General features: G+C 45.1%; 1 protein-coding gene across 22 annotated transcripts in view; it reads right to left on the bottom strand.

Moving 5' to 3' along the window:
* Positions 1 to 2,106: 2,106 nt before the first annotated feature.
* The window catches only part of GAPVD1 (GTPase activating protein and VPS9 domains 1), a 50,879-nt gene continuing 29,913 nt past the window's right edge, over positions 2,107 to 23,072 (bottom strand). For 9 of the 22 annotated variants that reach the window (XM_083485632.1, XM_083485626.1, XM_083485615.1 and 6 more), the window contains 15 exons: positions 21,128 to 21,262; positions 19,841 to 19,960; positions 16,890 to 16,967; positions 16,360 to 16,721; positions 14,580 to 14,667; positions 13,245 to 13,325; positions 11,811 to 11,933; positions 11,556 to 11,685; positions 10,337 to 10,446; positions 9,214 to 9,373; positions 8,740 to 8,927; positions 7,897 to 8,110; positions 6,801 to 6,873; positions 5,230 to 5,427; positions 2,107 to 3,150 (listed from right to left, as the gene is read on the bottom strand). In XM_083485632.1, coding sequence (XP_083341758.1) covers positions 3,010 to 3,150; positions 5,230 to 5,427; positions 6,801 to 6,873; positions 7,897 to 8,110; positions 8,740 to 8,927; positions 9,214 to 9,373; positions 10,337 to 10,446; positions 11,556 to 11,685; positions 11,811 to 11,933; positions 13,245 to 13,325; positions 14,580 to 14,667; positions 16,360 to 16,721; positions 16,890 to 16,967; positions 19,841 to 19,960; positions 21,128 to 21,262 — 2,201 coding nt within the window. In that variant the 3' untranslated portion in view covers positions 2,107 to 3,009. Of the gene's footprint in view, positions 3,151 to 5,229; positions 5,428 to 6,800; positions 6,874 to 7,896; positions 8,111 to 8,739; positions 8,928 to 9,213; positions 9,374 to 10,336; positions 10,712 to 10,749; positions 11,686 to 11,810; positions 11,934 to 13,244; positions 13,326 to 14,579; positions 14,668 to 16,359; positions 16,722 to 16,889; positions 16,968 to 19,840; positions 19,961 to 21,127; positions 21,263 to 23,072 lie in introns of those variants that run through there. The other 13 variants (XM_083485616.1, XM_083485619.1, XM_083485628.1 and 10 more) reach the window with 5 other exon arrangements.

The following is a 23,072-nucleotide window of genomic DNA, read 5'->3' as shown; positions in this document are numbered from 1 at the left end:
TACTGTTGGATTCTCCTCTGCGTGGTACCACTCATAAAGCAGGCCGCTGACAAGGATGACGACTTAAGCAGGCATACAAACTCATCTTCAAATATTTGGTGAGAGCAAGCTCTCTTTATTTTTCCATTGTAAGGGCTAGAAACTTGATTTTTTTATTTGTAAAGGTTTTTGGTATGTTAATTCTGTGCCAGACACCAGTGATTTAACTGCACAGCCTCCCTGAGGGCTCTTGTGGAATGCACCAAACATTTTGCTTTCTGAGCAACAGTTGCAGTCACCATTCCAAAAACTAGGTTGGATCAAATTCAAATGTGCCTATCTTTCTGTCCGCGCTCTAATAAAAGAATACAAAGCCCTAATAACCCACCAAAAATATGCCTACAGCAGAAAATGCTGGTCGAACCTAATTAGTGCGGCAAAGGGGAAAAATCAGTCACTATTTTGGAAATTGGTTACCTCCGGCTCCCCCAAGGCTGTTTCCCTTCTATCCACACAAATTCCACCTGACCACTGGGTCTCCTATTTTCAAGCTATGTATGAGGATGTTGAATATCCCATTCAGGAACGTGAAATAGAGCAGCTGGCTAAATGGCTGGCAGTCTCAGAAACAGAAGTGAAATGTGCCGATTGAAAAAGACATCAATGCTTCTGTCTTTTAAGCCTTCATCGTTCATGCTTCTGGTTTTAAAGCGGAAACGAAACAGTGGCTCACCAGAAACTAACCCAACATACATTTATCCACAAAAGTTGGAAGGACCTGTTAAGAATTTTTTTCCCAGAAAACAAGCTATGGGTGGCAATTGGGCCACCACACACAAAGCAACCCTGCTCTCTGCCTCTGGGTGCAGTAAAGTGGGAAACTCTTGGTCCTCCTATTGCCTACACTGACTGGAAGCAACCATATTGTTTTGGAGACAGGAGTCTCTCCAGCCCTACTTGGATGCCATTGGGGTTTGAACCCGGGAGCTTCTGCGTGCAAAATAGATGCCCTACCACTGAGAGACAAACCCTTGATTGTACAATCCATCACATTTTAACTTGTAAAACTCAAGAGGAAAACAACTCTTTAGCCCCTTCCCCAAACATGCGCAGCAACAAGTTTGATCAAACCCACAGGCAGAAGTGTTGTGGTGAGAGTGGCAAAGGCAGGGTCCGAGCTGAGCTTGCTATGTCAAAGAAAACACAGCTGTAAACTCTGGGGCCTGTTTGCATGTTCACTTGTGACCCTCCAGCTGTTGCTAGACTCTTGACTCCCATCATCCTTGGTTGATCCATCCTTGGCCATCCTTGCCTGGGGCCAATGGGAGTCCTAACATCTAGAAAATCACAGGCTCCCCGGGCTAAGGATACACTGGGGAAGGGGGAGTTATCATAGTCCATTTATAATTGTGTAATGTACAAGCAAAACACACACAGAGTTACTTATTTTTCTCTCTGATTAGGAACACTTCCTCTCATATCCCTTTGTATCTATGTTTAAATTGTAAGCTCCTTGGGACGGGGACATGCCCTGTCATTGTAGAAAGATAGCACTATATAGCACAGGCTCATCAGGCTCATCTCAGCTATCTGCCAATCTCCGATTCCCACCACCCTTCTGAGTAATACCCCTCCCCACCTTCTCTATATATAGAAGGATCTGGCAACTTCTGTTTCAGTGTATCTGAAGAAGTGTGCATGCACACGAAAGCTTATACCAAGAACTAACTTAGTTGGTCTTTAAGGTGCTACAGGAAGGAATTTTTTTATATTAGCACTATATAAGTAAGAATTGATCTGTGGAGTCCTGCTGTACAGGAAGCCAGCGAGCCAGCCTGGCCCTCATGCTGGATACTCCATTCCACCTCCCCCCAACCCCAATTCCCCATTTTCTTCTCTGCTTCCCCCCACCCCACATGTCCAAGATAGCCAGAGATTATGCCTAGTCCTCAACCAACTGCTTTTACACACACACAAAAGCAGCCCCATAATTTGTATAATAACCCCCCGATATATTTGTTTTTCTTATTGAAAAAAGAGGAGTGTTATCCTAGATACAACCAGTTTAAAACTACAAACAGCAAAGAGAATGAGAAGCCAAAAGACACACAAAGATTTTCACCCAAATGCTTGATGTATGCTTTTAATACGAATAATCAAAATATATATTACAGATTCTGGTTTCGTAGGGGGAAAGTTCCATTTCGGGTTTGTACAGTATACACAGTATTTCCGAAGGAAAACAAAAACAAAACAAAACAAACGTAAGGTTATTGATGTTTCTTTCGCTTATATTTTAAATTCTCTTCAAGCAATCCCGCTTCCCCCTATAAAGCCTTAAACATCACCTCTTTTGTGCAACAGATGAATAACTAATGCCCTGTCCAAAATTAGAAAGAATGTGCTAATTATGATAAAGGCCATATGAATATCTTCCAGTTTTAGTATACCATTTGGTGAGCATTTACATTTTAATAAATACATTGCTCTTTCATGATTCAAGCTTGACCCCTTCACTTGCTGCAAACTCTCCTCTGTGACTGGTGCATTCCGTCTCAACAAGACAAATGAATTCTTGTAAATAAAGATCATTAGAAAGTGCTTACCTTTATTCTCTCCACTCACCAAGTTTTTAAAAAGTTCTAACTAAACTGTTAAGGAAAAAATTTTTTTGACATGGAGCTTGTGGCAGCAGAAAAAATGCCTGGAGATTCCAGGATACTTTAACAAGTGGTCCCTTTTATTTTTATTATGATTTGACACAGTGCTAGTTTCTATGGGAAAGAGGATTCAAAAAGAAAAGGAAGCACACACAACCAAAATAATACCTCAAACCACCCTGCTGGAATTAGTCCAATTAGTAAAGGTTTGTTTGAAAATGCTTGGAACTCCTTTACAGTATATACACATGGAGGTCTTCTCTCTTTGTTTTCCTGCAGCCTGATGGGCAGAGACCAGGCGTCATACATTCATAAAGGTCCTCCTCTGTGAGCCATTTGGTTCTCAGCAGAGATGCTGGCTGGGTTGGGTTTACTTGCGCTCGTCTATCGTTTTAATGAACTCAACTGCCGCTGTGAACTGCATCCACCAGTAGGATTCTTCTCCAGTTAAACAGTTGGCGTAGAAACTGCTGATGTACTGGACAGTGGACAACAAGCAGGGCGGATTGGCCTGCAGAGAGGAGGAGATGTATGTCACGGTTGGAAGGCCTGTTGTCTCCAGAGGTCATTGGACTCCAACTCCTATCAGCCCTAGCCAGAATAAATTTTTCCCCACCATGGTGCCTATGTTATGGAATGCCCACCCTGCTGAAATATGAGAGGTCCCCATCTGCATGGGCATCCCGTCTGCTTTTGAAGGCACACCTGTTTACACAGGCAATTCCTTTGCTGTCTCAAACTGAGACTCCTGTTTTAATTACTGTGTTGTTCTAACAGTATTGTTTTGTTGCATATTTTAAGTAAGAGTTTTTATACTTGTAAGCTGCTTAGAAGCCTATTTTGGCATCAAGCAGTTAATCATCATCATATGATGGGAGCTCAAGTCCAACAACATATTGAGGGCACCATGCCAGCCCCCCCCCTTTATAACAGCTTGGAAAGCAGGCAAAAATACCATTTACAAATACAACAGAACTCTGAACTCTGCCATCTGAAGAAGTAATGCGGAAGGTACCTGCCTTCTGAGGAGGAAGATGGTGGCGCTTGGTTCCTTGGCAGCAGCAGCAAAGTGCAGGTGGCCAGAAGGATCGGGTGGGGTCCCCATGAACAAGGATACCTTAAGGGGCTGGGGCATTTAGCCCCCTTCCAACCACCCTACTACAGGGAGGAGGCAGTAGCTAGGGTACACCCTCCCCTTCAAAATGCAGGAAGATTCCCCACCCCAATTCTCTCCCTCCTCCACCTCCAATTTTATTCTGCTTGCAACCTAGATTATAATCTCATTTCTTCCCCACCACTCAAAAAAATAATATGTAGGGTAGGATATGCTAGGAGGGAGGGAGGAACTGTGTCCCTCTCTCCCAGAAGATAATGTTGGCCAAAGGGGAAAGAAGGGGCACTGAAAGGGCTGATCACCGCCTCCCTGCGCCCCTTCTCTCTCCCTCTTAGAAAGAGAAAGAGAGATGGTTTGTCGGGGTTTAGCTCAGAGCCAAAGGATGGAGACGGACCACAAACCCGCAGTGCAGGAGGGGCAGGGTCTTCCAGAGAAAGACACTGAACACCCCCTAATTGAACCCTCTCATGAGAAAAGGGTACAGAGGAGTCACATCTCTAGCGTGGAAGAAGTCAAAGGACCTTAAGCCACACACGCCAGTTTGTGGCCCCTGCCATGGCAGGATTAAGTGAAGCAGCAGGTGGAGGCACTGTGCTTGTTGGAGACTCTTTTCACCAATGACACCCCCCCTCCCAAGGCCTGGTCCAGCCACTGGATAACAGCTGCCACAGCAGTTGAACCAGCCAGAAGCAGGTAAGGCACAGCATACATGTAAAGCAGGCTCCCCAAACTCGGCCCTCCAGCTGTTTTGGAACTACAGCTCCCATCATCCCTGACCACTGGTCCTGTTAGCTAGGGATGATGGGAGTTGTAGTCCCAAAACAGCTGGACGGCAAAGTTTGGGGATGCCTGATGTAAAGCATCCCCCACAACCAAGAATAACAGGAACAGTAGTTTGCGCTGGGAATTGTAAGGTTTTTTGGGGGTAGCTTTAAAAGTTGAGATTCCTGCACTGCAGAGGGTTGGACTAGATGACTCTTGAGAGTCCCTTCCAAAAATACAATTCTATTATTATAGCCATCTGGACTGGACTGGAGACTAGCCCAAAACAGTATATCCTGCTCCATACCTACTGGATATTTTCTTCTAAGGAGCACCCAATAGCTCCCATGACCTGTGTATGGTTCTTGGGTGTGGAAAGCCATCTCTCTTGTGCACAGACCTGCACCTTGCAGTTAGGAGAACAAGTGTCCCTTTTTGTCACAGGCTTGAAGCCTAGCCCACAGGTGCAGCAAAATGGCAGATGGGAGAGAGGGGCAGGAGGATGGACTGTGTTACTCGCAGCCATGACTCTTGAATACTCCCAAGTGAAAACAAAGAGCTGAGCAGGCAGGAACCAGGCTGGCTCACTTTAAAAAAATTACGACACCTGCAGAGAATGTTTCATGTAGGGAAATACTAAAAAGCGGTCTGCAGTCTGAGTTGTTTTATGAGCGAGAGAGGCCCAAGGCTCTTGTGTGGGGACATCACCCTTACCTTTATGAGAACAAAGACGAGAACAGGGACAAAGTCGTCTGCCCCAGGAACAGAATCTTCGTTTGCCAGGCTCAGCAGGTTCATGATTGTGGAGCACATCCGCAAGACACACTGCAGCTTGTCCCGGGGTGTCTTGTAGGCGCTGATGGTGCGGATCTCAGACTGTGCTGATGGCCATGGTGCTTCGCGGAGGTAGACCTGCAAGGAAAGGAGAAGACTTGCTTCTAGCCCAATACAGTGCAGTGTTTAGAAAAGGGAGGGTGAGGAAATGTCTATATACAAACACGATTAACCCCTTGCATCCAGCAATGTGTACATATACTGCACATGGTAAACATGCAAGCTTATTAAAATACCTGTGATTGGTGTAGCATAACGGTTAAAAGGCCAAGCTATGAATCAGAAGGTCCCCAGTTCAAATCTCACCATGGCTGTGAACTCACTAGGAGGCTCAGCCTTGGAGCCTCAGTCTGCAATTTGGGAAATACTAACGCTGACCTATCTTACTGGGTTGCTGGAAATATTACAACTAGAACCTGCATGTGATGTGCTCCGAATGCTTGAGACCTCTACGCTAATGTTATGCGATATTATAACTAACACCTGCTACGTATTTTGAAAACTTTCCTGTTTGCTTTGTATTTGGATCGTAAACAAATTCTGCGTGATCATTCCTGAGATCCAGGAGCAAGTGTTCACCCACGATTGGAAACAACCAGAGCCCCGTTTTGAATCAAGATAGCAGACTGAAACTTTCAAAACTGCACTAATTCTAACCACTGATCTTTTTGGTTTTTTGGTACAAAACAATGAAGATTTGTAAGGAGCCACCACACAAAAGGCAAGGAAGCTTCCACATGCTGCCAGATAAGAATGGGACATATGGACTTGTTGGGACTACTTATCCATTGAGACTAAAAAGACTGGATGCACTTAGAAAAGCTAGAGCCACAAGACGGTTACTACTACTTCCAGACCTCACTGTGGTGAGGAGAAAAACTTGTACCAGCAAATATTAAGTGATGCAAACCCTTTCATGTACTTACCAATTCAGTCAGAACTAAGACTGAATTAATGGGTGCTTTTCAGCCTAATCTGATCCCCAAGGCCAGAAAGGGAATGGCATTAAAGCTCACAAGCACACAGCACAGCCTCTAGCTTAGTACTGTCTGCACTGACTGGCAGCAGTGGCTCTCCAGTGCTTCAGACAAGAAGTCTCTCTCAGCCCTTCCTGGAGATGCTAAGGATTGAATCTGGGACCTTCTGAATGCAAAGCAGATGCTCTGCCACTTAGCTACAACCACATGCCAAACTTTCAACCATACAGGACAATCACTTCCACACAATCAATCTGAATGTTTAGGGAGAAGAGTTATTCCTTCTCCCAACTCCAGCATATCCAAACTGGCTGTGTGTGTGTGTGTGTGTGTGTGTGTGTGTGTGTGCAAAATTCAACCCCCCACCCCCATACTACAGTGACACTCCACATCATGAACTGTCATCTTCAGTCATAAGTGGTACAGTTCAGCCAAAGTCTTACTCTCAGGTGCCATGCACCACCAAGGACTTACCTCAGGAATCTGGAGTGCTTTATGGTTCGCAGTCACCACTTTAGATAACCTCTGTATGTGATCGTAAAGAAGCCTAGAAACAAAGGGGGGAGGGGGGAGAACCAAACAATTTAAGTAATATAGATGGCACAATCTGGGATTCTGCATAGCGAGCACCGTTAGGTAGCAGGGGGCTTCCTTATGCAAACTTCAGTTCCTTGCAGCAGCACCCCTTACAAAAATCTGTCCTACAAAAGCGTCTGTGCTGTCAACCCAATAACTTGTATGGCTTAAGCGACTAATTGTATTTAAATATAAAGCCTCAGTGAAAGTAACATTTTGAGGTTACTGAAGAAGGACGCAAGACCTTGCAATTAAAAAACCAATCAGCTAGCTTCAGAGACAGATCAGAATATCCATGTTTATCCTGTCTTATTTTGGCACAGAAGAGACCAAGCAATGGCAAGGCTGCCACTTTTCCAGAATCTCAAGCCCTCATTTTCTCTCTTGTTGCCTCTAAGGACAGGCTATATATAGGGGGGGGGGAGAGGGAGAGGTAGATTGGGCCCAATACGGAAGGGGTGGGGAACCTCAGGCTTGAGGGCCCAGTGCAACCCTTCAGGCCTCTCAATCTGCCCCTTGGAACTCTTCCCAAGCCACACACCCTTCTTCCCAAGCCACACCCTCCACTCACCCCCTGAGTGGTTTTGCCTGACTGAAATGTGTCCTTGAACTCTGACAATGCCTCTAAAATGGGTAAGTAAAAAAGAGTCTATTGTACAAAGGTAGGATTTACACCTATTGTTCTGCCCACTTGCTCCACCCACCACTTGCATGCAGCCTCGGAAAGGTTTCCCAGACTAAATGTGGCCCTCAGGCTGGCAAACGAAAGCCCTAACAAAACCCCCAAGTTCAAGTGCAAACTGAACACTCATTTCTTGCAAAGGAAGCACTGCACCAGAAGGGAACAGAATTAGGGTATTTGAAAAAGCTACAACCAGAAGCAAACTTGGGCCTGCACAGAAGTAGAGGAAGCCCACAAGTAAAGGTGGCTGTGGCTTGCCCTTTGCTGCCATTATTGCTCAAGCCTGAAGAAAAGCAGCCACATCCCACTCACTGGTCACGCAGGATGTCTCCGTCCTGGTTAGGGTAGAAGGCCAGTTTGAAGATGCGGTTCATGACGCTGCGCTCAATTGCCAGCTGGGCATCCTGGAGCTGCTCCTCGCTGGCGTTCTGCCAGATGACATCCTGGGCCATTACACCGTAGAGAAACTGGAGGAAGTCCTCAACTTGGGCAGTTTTGTCATCCGCTGCCGTCAGCTTCTGGAAATCTTTGGCAACAAAGCAAAAGGGAGGAAATCACAGGGCCGGGGAGGAAGAAGCACACCCTCTCTCCTCACACACAACGTAGGAATTGTTAGAAGCTGCTCCAAAATTACAATCCCCATGTGTTCTCCAGGAAAGCCATGACATCTGAACTTGGCAGTGCATGCGCATCACTATTCCCTTTGCAAAGAACCTGCACACGTTGCAAAGGAGAGCTGGCCAAGAGCACTTCCAAGGGAGAAATGTTTCACTTGATCTACACAAGAACCAAGACCAGCAATACGTACCACATGGGCCTGCTGCTTCCTATTCCATGACTGGTTCCTGCCTTCTCTGCCTTTTCTGCCTACCTTAGAACGTCAAGCAGCTTGATGTCACAGAGTGGGACTAGAAGCCCCTTCTGTGAGATCATAGCAGCTCAACCAACTGGAGTCAAGGTCTCCCCAATGGCAGACTAAAACTCCAATTATGAGTCTTCCCCTCACCCCTTTTATCTTAATACATCTTGGACCACTCACTAGGGTACAGCCAATGGCCCAACGTCAGCCAGTAAATCTTTGAACCAAAGTGTGCCTGGCCCTACACTGCATACATCCCACTTCATCTCTTGTGCACAATGCCGGGAGTGGCTTACCTTGAATGAACGCCCTTATCTTTGACTCTTTGCTCTCCAGCAACAGCCGCACGCACACCGTGGTGAAGTATCGGTTTGCCACTTCTTTGTCTCGCAGGACTCTCTGCAACAGCCTTTCCAGATGGGCCTGGGTGGTCTGTAGACCCTGGCGGCACTGTGTCAAGTAGGCAATATAGGGAGCCCTTTTCCTGGGATTTGGAGGTGGGTGGGAAGAAAGAAAGGGGTTGTACAACTCAATGACATCTGGAAAGTGCAAGTTTGGGGGAGGTGCTCCAAGCTGTTTAGGGTGGCTTCAAAGCACCTGCCCCATGAAAAGTGACAGCATAATTCTATTCCCAAATTTATATGAGTGAGATGCAGACAAAATGCTGCCCTTGTTGACTTCCTGGGGGAATCTGACTGGCCACTGCTGTATTAGATGGGCCTGATCCAGCAGGGTTCTTCCTGTGTTCTTATGGAAGGTAAGGGATTTACCTGTAATCCTCAGCAATTGAGGCCAGCAGCTTGCGGCAGGTCCTGTTGTCAAAGCGGCCAACACAACGCATGGTCTCTTGTATCTGAGCCATCAGGTTCTTGTCCTGAAGGTTGATGGCTTCGGCTAGCTGGACTTTTAGGAAGCATACAATTTCGTTGTCTGGTCAAGATGGTGGAAAGTGGGAGAAACTGAGTGAGTAAAGGAGCATTGCGGTAATACCCCCCCCCCCCCGAGTTGCTGCCATCTTCCGGGGCACAAGAGATAGACTATATTTGGCAACACTTTGCTTTCTCTCATACACTTCCTAGTCTTCGTTTCACACCAACACACACATGCTATATCAGCCTTCCCAAACCTGTTGCTGGATTAAAACTCCCATTATCTCCAACTGATCATGCTTGCTGGAGCTGATGGCAGTTGTAGTCCAAAATTTCTGAGGGGCACCAGGTTGGAGAAGAATGCTCTGCCTAGTTACCAGCAGGTGACTTGGTCATGGTTGCTGATGCGACATCTGGTTCAGAAATACCTAAAGGCCCACTATGGGAAACTCATGTTACCAACCCCTGTTCTAAGTGACAAACTGTGTGTCAAAGAAGTAAAATAAGTTTGATAAGAGATATATATCCAATGTTAGTCCTACTCAGAGCAGACACGCTGAAGTCAAAGGATTTTTGTTAGTTATGTCCTTACTGCTAGATAAGTGTTTAATAGTTATTGTATCTGTATTCATTTAAGAACCATTAAAATTTTGTTTTTTAAAAAGTTATGTCCCTTTGTTTCAATGAGTCTACTCTGAGTAGGACTAGCATTAGAGAAGACTGGTTCACTGACCACAGTAAAGAGATTAACACTAAAATATAGCCCTAAGCATTGTATAACTTATACCATGAGGCTTTATGCTGAAGGGTGGGTAAGGTATCCAATAAACAGAATAAATTTTCTCAAATTTTCCACTTTTCCTCCGGGGGGGGGGGGGGGGCGAGGACAACACCACCCTGTCCCTGCTTCAAAATTTCCAGCAATTTTACACATTCTGAGTGGTGTCATGTGTCAAGTGTGCCTCTTGCTTTAAGTGTGGTCGTAGCTATACTAGAAGTCTGAAAGTCAACAGAGGTCTTTTACCTTCAGGGTCCGTATGATCCGGAAGGCCATTCCGCGTTGAGTGGGACAACATAGGGAAGGCCACAGAATCTGCTGAACAGAGGGCAAGCCGCAGTTTCTTTTTTGCATCTCTGGGAGGAAGGGACAGAGGGGGGGAGAGAAAATATTCATTTCTGCCTTGAATTTTCATATAAACACCAAAATTAATATATTTCATTTCAGTGGCTCCCAAAAAAAGAGAGTGGTGGTGGTGGACTCTAGCACCTCACGTGGAAATGCTTATTGTCTATTACGAATCTGCTCTCCTCCCTTTTCCAACAGGAAGGAAGTTTATACAGTGGTACCTCGGGTTACAAACACTTCAGGTTACAGACTCCGCTAACCCGGAAGTAGTACCTCAGGGGTTACAGTCTCCACAAACCCGCAAGTAGTACCTTGGGTTAAGAACTTTACCTCAGGATGAGAACAGAAATCACATGGCGGCAGCGGGAGGCCCCATTAGCTAAAGTGGTACCTCAGGTTAAGAATGGACCTCCGGAACGAATTAGGTTCGTAACCAGAGGTACCACTGTATTGTGAGCCATTTGTTGGAATCCATTTTTGTAAGGTCTAACCCCAAATCCCCTGGAAGAACACACCAGGAGAGGAGGCTAGATGCCACAGGGCCTCTCCCATCCCCCAAAGCAATTCAAGTCACTTGCCTTCATGGTGATGGAAGAGCATAGAAAACCAGTAGGCAGTTTCCACTCTCAAGTTACACACTGGAGAATTTCTAAGCAGAGCTTCCAAAAGCAGGGAATGTTATTCAGCATAGAGGTAAATGCCTGCCGTGTCTGCCTCAATACATCGAACAGACTTAGTGTTTGGGCTCATTTATTAATATTCCTACATTTATACCTCACCTTTGCTTTGAGTAGAGTACGTGGTTCACCCTCCCATTTTATCCTCACAACCACCCTGTGGGATATGTATGGGCGAGAGTGTGCCGCTGTTCCCCAAGGCTCGGCCATGGCAGAGCTGGAGGGTTCGAACTGGTGTCTCTAAGTCCTGGTCCAACACTCTAACCGCCACACTAGAGGCAGAGGATTTCCACCAAACACAGAATCGTAGACAGTATTTGGATCTAACTTTCTTCCCAAAGTCCCTTTGTCTACTGCAGTGAACATATCTCTCTCTCTCTCTCTCTCTCTCTCTCTCTCACACACACACACACACACACACACACACAGAGTCAAGCTACCTGTAAGAGAAAGCCGAATCCTGTGGCTGGGCTGCTTGGCTGGCAGAATCCGGAAGGTCATCTGCGGATATGTTCTGCAAGTTGTCGTCCCGCACAGAGTCATGGATGCTCTCGCCATCTCCAATGGCATCTAAACCCAGCCCACCAAACGAGCATAGAAAAGTTAGTGTTCTCACATTAGCAGAGGTAGCAGCCACCCTCTTCCCCTCATTGCTTGAAAACCATGATGGCTGGGGGGCAAGAAGAGACTCTCACCTGCATTGTCATAGGTCACTACAGCCCCCTCATTGGGGCTGGTTCGCTTAATCGCATTCCTGTACTTGTCCAGGATGTCCTCCGCTGCCTGGGCCTGAGCGCTCAGTCTAGGGCCAGAGTCATCTAAAATGTCAAAAGGGGGGGGGGAGAGAAGCAGCAAAGAATTAACATGGGGGTGGGGGTTGGTCTCAAGTAGGCAGTCTAAATACCAAAGGCATCATGTGGCGGATGAAGTCATGCAGCCACTACGGACATGACTGAATGTGAGAATACAGAGATGTGTCATTGGGGGTTTCTCCCAGCCGTTTTGCTTTCCCCATTAAATCAAATGTGTGGGAAAGATGGCTGCAGAAACACAGGTTGTTGTTTTTTTAAAAAATTATTTTTATTAAAGATTTTCTTGGTTTACAAAAGTACGTGCATTGTCTCTTTTTTCAGGTTGTAAAGTCTTTTCTACAGACCAGTTACATTTGATATGAGACATTAGTGTTGTATACCGTATAAGTTTGAGGAAGAAGACAGGGGTGGGATGGTGAAACTTACATGCCAAAACACAGATTTTGAGGAAAGAACTTTTTTTTAAACTGGTTCAGAAGGTTTAGACTCCCGCTACAGACATTCAATGTGGTTATAACAATGAAATAACTTTTCTGGTTCAAACACACACTTAAAAACTCTTCATATTATCTGTGGTGTCCTGCTTATTAGTTTCCCCTGGTGTTTATTTTTAGATTATAAGCCAGCAGGTAGGGACTGTCTTGTGCTGATTATATGTTGGCTGCTCTGGGAGCCTTTTTGGTTGAAAAGTGGGGTACATAAACACTTAATAAATAGAAAGATGCAAGTTGCAGTTCAACATTATCTGGACAGCCACAGGTTCCACACCCCTGGTTTAATACAAGCCATCTGTGTGCAGAGAAACACAAAAACACACACATATACAGCCTGAAGTGATGCAGTTCTACAGACTGGCCCCAAGATGAGTGTTCTCATGTACAGTGGTGCCTCGCAAGACGAAAAGAATCCGTTCTGTGATTCTCTTCGTCTAGCGGTTTTTTCGTCTTGCGAAGCAAGCCCATTGACGGATTAGCACTATTAGCGGCTTTTAGCAGCTTATCTGCTGATCGGATCAGCTGATAAGCGGCTTAGCGGCTTAGAAAAAGGGGGGGAAAGGGGGGAAAAACCGCAGGAACTCGCAAGGCATTGTCGTCTTGCGAAGCAAGCCCATAGGAGATTCGTTTTGCGAAGCACCTCCAAAACGGAAAACTCTTTCGTCTAGCGAGTTTTCCGTCTTGCGAGGCATTCGTCTTGCGGGGCACCACTGTAGTAAGTATAGGTAAATCCTATCTGAATCCCTAGACCAGGATTAAGAGTCCTTGAGATCTTCTTTATTTAAAGTCAACCATGTTATAAAATTCAGCAGCAACTACTAACCTTGAAGAGCGTTGTATCTATCAGGCACAAAGTCCTCTTTGTCCTTGTCCTGCTTCTCTTTTTTCCTAAATGGGATGGGAGCTGGGGATGTGGAGAAGGCGGAAGGCAGAAGAATTTTAATTTGAAATAGGAACTTCTATGACAGCTCAGTTTGCACAAGATTATCCCAAAAAAACATTTCACCCCATGGTAATGAGAGAAAGGATCTGAGGAGTGAGAGGGAGAGAAATTCTGTGAACTGCCCAGAGACCACCAGGTATAAGACAGTATATAAATTCAATAAATAAAATTAAAATAAAAATACCACTGGTGCAAAAATCCCATGAGAGAGAGCTTATTCTAGGCATGTTTTGAGTGATATTGCCACAACTCCAGGTGATAGGTAAACAGGTACATATATATATATAAAGTAACCCACCAGTCTTCCTGCAACAACACTTGGAGCTGAAACAAGGCATCAGCAGGCAAAGAAGCGAACAAGCTGTTTTCGGGGCAAGACAATCAGGTTTTTTTGTTTTGTTTTGTTTTGTTTTTTAACTAAAAGGAACTTTCAACAAAAGCCAACTCCCAGTATCTCTACAGCACAACAGAAATTGCTTAAAAAATGACTATATCCATTATGTTATAAAAAACCTTCAGAATTTAGTAGGTGCATAAGAAATAACACATAATTTACAGGTATCTAAGGGGCAGGAAGACTGAGTATGGTGGGATTTTATTTCATATAGTTCAGTTTAAGATATACAAGTATCTCTCCCTGTGCCATTTGAAAAAATATGATTGCCATTTAATATATTCAGGTTTTGCATGCCCTTCCTTTAGTTGGATATATCATTGGGTTTTTGGAATTGCTTATTTGCCTCTGTCAACCAGGCCTCTGTCAACCAGGCAGTAAAAACATTGCTCGCATCAATAAGTCAGCACAGTTATTGCAACCCCCTACAACACATGTATGTCAATGGAGAGGACTACCTCACCCAGGTAACTAATCAGTGAACTTACTATGCATGTACCTAACTGTTACTTTTTGTAACCGACAAGTCAATAATATGTACTCCATTTGTTGTTCTTGTTTTTATGATATGCTTATGGTATTGCTGCTGAAAATCATTTTTTAATTTTTTTAAAAAGAAAACTTGCCCAAGTCCAGCTTTTGAACAAATAACCAAAACTGATTTTTTGCTCCCTATTTAGGGTGATATGTTAGGACACTGGTCTTCAACCCACAGCTGGGTTGTGGCCACAGGAACTGCACTGCCACTAGACAAATGCACAGTAGAAGAAATAAGGCATTATACACATAACTTATCCAAGAAGTGAGATATAAAACCACACCTCTGGGCATAGCTGAAACAAAACGTTTCCTCCACCATGGTTTGTTCCGGTCAGATTTCTCATCGTCGCTGTCTTTGCGATCCTCAACCTGTTTGGGGAGAGATGTGTTGAGTCAGGTCTAGACTTTAGTTGAAATCAATGGAACTTGAGTCACGAGTATCTTTTCCTGTTGATTTTTCAGCAGAAAAGTTGAAATAACTACTAGATCCAACCTGCTGTTTTCATTCTGCCTTATCTGATTCTGTTGAATGTTAATAAATGTTAAACTCTGGTTGGAGGCTTGTAAGAAGCAGGGTTTTTTTAAAAAAAAAACCATAGGATTTTAAAACCAAGTAATCAATTCAAACATGAATTGAATATTAGCATATTTAAATTCAATACTTGAAATCAGGGGGGACCTGGGACCCTCTAGATGTCGCTGGACTTCCACCAGCCCCAGCAGCCAGCACGGCCAGTGGCCAGAGAAAATGGGAACTGTAATCCAACCATGGAGGGTCATGTAGCAGTAGCAGCCACCACTGAAACTCTGCCCTCTGCATGAATCACAGTCCATCCCTTTTGAATCATACAAAGAGGCTGTTGACACATGGACCTATATCTGATAAGAAGAACCTGTCTCTTTTGATCAACCGAGAGCACTAGAGCGTTCAGTTCTTTGCTCCATGTGCAGGAGACAGAGGGGGCATAGTGGACTCTTCTACCCCTTTATGCAGGACTAAAAGGGATGTTGGTGACTTCCCCCCACTTGCTCAACCACAAAAGCTAATGGGTGTGTGGGGGACACTCCTCTGAGGTCAAGGGTGACTGACTGTTTAGCCTCTCACAGCCTCATCAGCTTTCCACAGGAGAAAACTGGCAGATTAAAAGACAGGGCAGTGTGGCCTCTATGCTACAAAAACACTGAATTCTGTGACTTGTGTAAAAATTGCCAACCAGTTTCTGCCTGGTGCATTCTGCTTTGAGCTACTTATGAAAAGTAGAAAGGATCTATACAAGAGACTGAAATCCCATATTAGTCACACAGTTTCAAACATATATTCATAAGGGCTAGAAGCTTGCTTCTTAAACCTTTGAAAGGACTAAAAGCTTAATAATAATCATAATAATTTATTATTTATACCCCACCCATCTGGCTGGGTTTCCCCAGCCACTTGGGCGCTTCCAACAAAGTATTAAAATACAGTGGTCTTGCTTCAAAGGGGAAAGAAACCCTTGGGATTCTTAGGAATTCTGCAGCCAACACCACATTTTGTGGCTTTTCAGTACTCCCAAACTGTAATGTGTATGGAGTTAAGAACAAAGGGCTGTAAAATTAAGTCTGCGGGATCAGGCCAAGGCCCAACTAGTTCAGCACCTTGTTCTCACAGGGACCAAGCAGATGCCTGTGGGAAGCAAGCTGGCTAGGAGTGCCACAGCACTTTGCCCACCTGGGATTCCCAGAAACTGGTATTCAGAGAAACCATGCCTCTGACAGTGGAGGCAAAACATAGCCATCATGGCTAGTAACTACTGATATCCTTGCCCTCCGTGAATTAAGCTAATCCTCTTTTAAAGCCATCCAAATTGGGGGCCACCACTGCCTCCTGTGGAAGCAAGTTTCATAGTTTAACTATGCTCCAGTTCAAGGGAGTTCTAGCTTAAGAAAAAGTTGAGGTAGCAACCAAGCTTACACATAATACACACAAAATGCTTTTAGATAGAGGTGAAACTTAATGCATTACTTAGCTATAAAGCTTTGATTCGAGAAAGCCATTGAGAGGCTTAGTTTGTCTTCTCTTACCTCTCCTCTGCAGGAATCTCTGCTAGGAGATGAGGAAGAAGACTGAGAGGCTGTCAGCAAAGGAGTTCCCCCTACACAGCCAAGCACAGAAAGCTCCCTCTCCTCGTTGCCGGCTCGCCTGTTCCAACCAGGGTCACTCATTGGCCTCCGGGCAGATGACACTATATCAGAGCTCCTGCTCCGCACGAGCCTCTCAGGATAGGAATACCGCTGCCTGAACACTTCGGAGTCAATGATTATAGCAGTGTGGGAGCTGAAATTGGGCAGCCTTGCCTCGTTGCCTCCTAGGGTCCCTTCCAGGATCGGGGGGTCTGGCGGGGGGTGTGAAGGTCTTGCATAGTGCACTTTGGGCCTCACCACTGCTGGAAAAAACACCAGCGTCAGACCAAGCAAAGCATTACACCAACGCTGTTCTTTCACATCCCTTTACAGTTACAGGTAACACATGGAAGTTTTGCAGCTATGGAAAGAGGACCAAATGCAGTAACACTACTGTTAACATGCATGTGGCCCACACGCTGCAGGATTACCTTCGTTGGAAGACAAGGGATCGAACATGGCAAGCAAGGATTCTGCATGAGACAAGGTAGAGGCCCCCTGGCTGGTTCCTAAAAGATGGAGAAGTGGGTTTAAGAAAGTACCAGGAGGATCTTCACTAACAGGCTGCATAGACCCTAAGAAGCCAGAGATATCACCTGAGGTCACCTACTCCAGTATGCCTACAGCACTCTGACATACAAAAGGATTTGCCTTTCACTATGGATACTTTAAGGGAAGCGGGTGGCAATGTGGTCTAAACCACTGAGCCTAGGGCTTGCCGATCAGAAGGTCGGCAGTTCGAATCCCCGCGACAGGGTGAGCTCCCGTTGCTTGGTCCCAGCTCCTGCCAACCTAGCAGTTTGAAACATGTCAAGCTGCAAGTAGATAAATAGGTACTGCTCCAGTGGGAAGGTGAACGGCGTTTCTGTGTGCTGCTCTGGTTTCACCAGAAGCAGCTTAGTCATGCTAGCCACATGACCTAGAAGCTGTACACCGGCTCCCTCGGCCAGTAAAGCGAGATGAGTGCCGTAACCCCAGAGTTGTTTGCGACTGGACTTAACTGTCAGGGGTCCTTTACCTTTACCTTTATGGATAATTTAAATCAATGTTACCAGACATTATTCATCTCTCAAGTACTTGGGAGAAGTTGCAATCTTTTCCTCATTCCTGGTGGGGATAATCTTGCCAGATTCAATAATCACCTTCATTGGCTCCTGCTCTGAAAGCCCTAATGCAAGGATGGTCTATCAGCAGCCCTTGGCTGGGCTTCAAGAAGTCCTCCCTACAAGTAATCTGCTCAGACCTCTGGGTAAGAGTGACATGCCCCTCCTTTAAACTTGGCTTCTCCTCCCATGCCCACAACCTGAGTGGATATCACCCACCCTCAACAGAGAAATGCCACCATTACTCATCAGAGAATTTTGGGTTTCTACTTCAGCACATGGCACAAGGGAGAATTTCCCCCCCTTTACAGTGAATTTCAGTTTACAGATTTGGGTGCGGGAGGACAGCATTCCTGATAGGGATGACTCCCCCTGCTGGGTCTTGTGTCCATTCCAGATGGAGTCATCCTGTCTCTCCAGACTGAGTGTCAGAAAGGAAGAACACCTCAACCCCCAAGAAGTTAAGGAGAACCCATAGATACTCAGCACTAGGAATGAAAACACTCATACAAACCGCAAGATGTTAGGCAGAAACTCAAAGGTAACCCCCGCCAAACTCCTTCCCATACAGAACTGCAACCGATTGTAACCTCTGGGTGTTCCCTCTTTCCATTTTCCACCTCAGTCCTCTGGCTCATTTTCTTCATCTTCATCAAACATTGATCTGATCATTTTTAATAGTTCAGTCATCAACTGTTTAACAATACCAACAGTCACTGTTTGAAACAAAACTACCTTTTCCATACTGGAAGCTTTTAATGTTATGGATATTATCAGCCACTCAACCCACCTTAATGTTTTCCCTTTAAAATCACAGTTGTGACTATGCCATCTCAAAGCAAATTCCTTTCTCTCAGCTAATTATGGCCATTTGACTTTCACCAGTTCTTTAATGGCAAGAAACAAAAAAAGCATTAAATGTTTTTCAAATACGAGTTCCTATCGTCCATTTTAATCTTTCTTGTCCACCATAAATCAAGCCTTTCCACGTTCCTTTAGACATTTTAACAATTAGTTTCCTTTCTGTTTCATTAACAACAGAAGGTGTCTACCCCATCTGTTCTAAAAGGAAGAGGAAGGATGTGATTTAAGAATTGCAAGGTGCCTGAAAAAACTGGGTCAAATCCCCTACTACACACTCCCCTTTACAAGAACAGCAGGTGGGGGGGACACAATGAAAAACTAAAGGTGTGTCTTAGGGCTGGGCGATGTATCGATACATCATCCAACACTGGTTTGTGGATCACATCATGAGAACCATTACAGAATGATTGAGCTGGCAATGTATTGCAAAGCACAGCCTTCAAAACTACAAGGGGCGGAATAACTGAATCCTCTGGTGGCTGGCTGGCTGCCTACCTGCCCTTTCGGCTCCCTTTCCCCTCCAATGGCAGAACACTCTCACTCCCAGCCTCGGTGCCCCCCTCTAACCATGGTGTCTCTACCTGATGCAGAAATCACAGGTCGGCTGGATAGTTCTGTTGGTTAAAGTGTGGTGCTGATAACACCAGGGTTCCAGGTTCAATCCCCATATGGGACAGCTGCATATTCCTGCATTGCGGGGGGTTGGACTAGATGATCCTCAGGGTCCCTTCCAACTCTACAATTCTATGATTCTATGATTCTTCCTTCTCCCTCTGTCTAGGGAGGAGTGGAAGGAGTTCACCCTCCAAACACGAGGGAGGAGGAATTCGCAGTGCACATAGCACACACCTATTAATCTCCATGACTGCTGCTCTGCCCAATCTCCCCCACTCCACCCTACATAGTTCCATGTTTCAGACACTGTGATATATCACTAAAATGCAATGTTTAGCTGGTGATATACCACAATGTTGAAAACCACATAGTGTGAATAATGGAAAACAAAATGGAAGGTGTGATGGTGCTGGAGGGTGGGGGAGGCAGGCAGGGGGAAACACGCAAGACACATTCAGAAACAACCAAGGAAGAGCAGAAAGTAAAGAGAGGACTGAGATTGTATACAGAAAGAAAAATCCACAAAAAACAAGTACTCAGACAAGTGTTTCTCTCCATACACAGGGAGAGACGTGAAGACCCAACCATCCCTAGCAACATGAAGGGCCAGTCTGGAGAGACAGGATGACTCCTCTCCCCTGGATAGGACACAATAATTTGAAGACCTTGACTGCCTCCAGCAGGCGGGTCATCCCTATCAGGAATGTCATCACCCTCCATCTGATAAATTCAAATGCTTTCAGGACTGACGTTTAAGCTGCCAGGAAACTCACCGCGGGATGGCCCATGCTTCCCCTTACCATGAGCTGTTTCGTCCATGTCAGGGCTGGTTACTGAATCCTTCCCACCAAAGTCAGAGCTGCACTCGGATCGGAGGTCCTCAATCTTGTTTGGGATGTCTTCAGAGGTTGCGCTAATGCCTTAGGAGAGAACAAGAGACCTCGCTGAAAGGGAAGCCACCAAGTCTGAAGACATTCAGCACAACAGTAACTTACTAGACCATTGGAGTGGATATCTGTTCGAGCAATGAATGCATGGGATTTATAGGACAAGAGCCTCCTCCTGCTCTCCACATCTAGAACCCTGTCCAGCAAGACCAAACTCTAACCTTGAGGAAGTAATCCAAGCCATGCAATTTCCCCTCCTTTATTTTACAGCTGGATTATGAGCTCCTCCTGCTTCAATTATTCTATGGGAATTTGACTAGTCCAGAAAGCAGAATGACGACAATGAATGCTTTGGGCTTAACTCTTTAATTCTCATCCCCAATTAAATCTCTGAGGAGGAATATATAATTGCATTTCCTTGCCTTCATGCCATGTTATCAATCTCCACACCCCTCTCTGCCAACCCTCACAACTTAGAGCAGGAACTCTCCTCCTCTTTTCAGCAAGAAACACACACGAAGAGCACCCTCCTACAGTGCTTACTGACTTTTTCTTTACCCAGGCACTAACCCTGTCAGGAATCTTAGACCAGCTAAAATTCTTCCGTGGGTGGTGAGTATATGTCTGGCTTTGAAAGGCTGCCATTTGTGGGGAGGCAGCAAAACAACTCTCACAAGAGTCATCTTAGCATGGAGCCAAGAGGAGAGAAGCAATTTTGAGAAGCTAGACCATCCATTGAAAAAGGACTTGGCCTTCTTATGGATGACAATCCCATATACAAGTTTTACAAAGAGGCCAAACACTTATAAGAGACACACAGTTAGGAACACAGGAAAGTGCTTTTCATGCCAGATCAGATTGATCCATCTCTGATTGGCAGTGGCTCTCCAGTCTCACAGACCAAGAATGCTTCCCTCCTTTTCACCTGCTCCCTGACCCTTTTGTCTAGAGATACTATTGATTGAACCTGGGATCTTTTCACATGCAAAATCATGCTCTGCCCATATGAGCTAAGGTCACTTCCCCAGTTCTCAAATCCCTGGCATCTCCAGCAGCAGGGCTAAGGAAGTCGCCTGCCTGAGATCTTGGACTGCTGCTGCCATTCAGGATAGACAATACCAGGCTAGACGGACAAGCAGTCTTATTAGACATAACACAGCTTCAACTGTTCACATAATGTATTGTTTTCTGAGGTCTCACCTGATACGACACTGAGGCCTGGTGTGCTGGGGCGGGAACTGACCTCCCTCACATCTGTGTCATCAGAGGTGCTCCCCACCCCAGAGCAGCTCTCAAGCTCCTGCAGCCTCTCCTCTTGCTTTAGATCTGGGGCCTCTAAATTGTGGGTGGGGAGAAATACAACACACAGGTCACCTTCTAGATACAGTAGTCTTGTAGTTTTACATCCAGTTTTCACAAATTTCCTACCTTCCATGAACGCTTCCCAAACATTGGAACCCCAGTGCAGATGCCACAGAGTCATGTTCAATTCACATGGTACATTGACCTGGATCTCTTGGCCTTATTATCACCCCCACATGAACCCCCTAGAAGAGGGAAGGTGAATTTGTGGCCCTCCAGGTGTTTGGGGGCATCAGCTCCAAACAGCATAGTCAAGAGTCCAGGGTATCCAAGAACATCTGGAGAGCATCAGCTTGGGGAAGGGCTGCCCCAAAATGTACTCATCACCCTTCCTTGCAGCTGCATGTTGGCGATCTAAGTAGCAGGCAAGCTGTCTTTCACAGAAGCTCCCCTGATGTTAATAATCTCCCCTTTGTGGAAAATCTCCTAACTAAAGAACCTCAGAATTCCCTGGAGCAAGGATCCCCAAATTTTGGTATGTGCATCACCAGTGGTCCACAAGCTTCATTTAGATGGTCCATAGCATGTCTACATTAAATATTCATACAGATTTTTAACAGTATGTTTATTGCTACTTTTATTTCTTCTGTATTGGTCTTTTACTGTATGACAATTTGATTCTATGGAATTCAAAATACGTAAGAACAAAAGAAGAAATACAAATGCACTTAAAAAATTCATGTGGCATCTACCATAGTGCATTATAATCGCTACAACAGGAATAAAAATCAACAAGAAAAATCACTAAGACTCTCAGCAGTGGTCCATAAGGAAAATAGTTTGGGATCGATCCATGGCCCCAGAATACAAGGTTTGTGTAGAGAATTAAGGAAACATTTGCATGGGTGAGTAGGCAGAATGGAAGACCAGGGGAGGCTACTCTCCCATGGGAGGCTTCTAGGTTGCCTCATTTGAATGGCCCCACTGTCTGGAGAGGAGCAACCCAACAAACGGTATCTTCCTCCACCATAAAGAAAAAGAAAGTGTGTTTATGGGTGAGTTTACTGTTGAGAAAAGGCACTACTTGTACTAGTTGACTACAGTTGTCCATACATTGGTAACCTCACGGTTGAAGCACTAATATGTACTCTCTTTGTGGCTATCCCTTGGGGTTGATTTGGAGGCTACAGCCAATGCAAAACAAGGAAGCTAGTGTGTTTGTGGGGGCAAACTATCAGCAAGTATATAATACCTTGCTTGTGGGATTTGTACTGGCTGTCTATTTGCTACTAGGCCAAGTTCAGGCGTTGGTACTAACACATCCATCCCTATACAGCTTGAGACCAGGTTACTTAAAACACTGCCTTATCCCTTATACACCCGCAGACCACTGAAGTCCGCAGGAGAATCTCTCCTGCAAGTTACAAACGTCTCAAAAGCTGCCCCATTCCGTGGAATAAAAAGCACCCACATTCTGCCCTTTCTGGAAATAACGCAAGTTATTTTTGTTCTGATGGGCTTCCCCAGGTGAATAAATGATTGTTTACTATGAGTGTCCACTTGTCATGGTTTTAGCCTTGTTTTAAATGTATTTGTGTTTTTTGTGTTGTGTGTAAATCACCTTTGGACAGTGTTTTAGTAGGAGATTAATAAATTAGCTGTATAATATTTATTAATATAGCACCCTCAGCAAAAAGCACATTACAGAATTTCATAGGCAGCAGTCAGGTACCTGGCCCGGAAAGAGCTTACAGATCTAATAGGGGTGGAGAGAGGGGGTGAAGATGGATAGAGGCACCTGCAGCTCCATGTTTTATTTTATTTAACAAAATTTATAATCCTC

The sequence above is a fragment of the Podarcis liolepis genome (genome assembly GCF_965112155.1).
Source record: "Podarcis liolepis genome assembly, chromosome: Z".
NCBI lineage: Eukaryota > Metazoa > Chordata > Lepidosauria > Squamata > Lacertidae > Podarcis > Podarcis liolepis.
The sequence above is the reverse complement of the archived record's forward strand: the minus strand, read 5'-3'. Positions and strand labels throughout refer to the sequence as shown.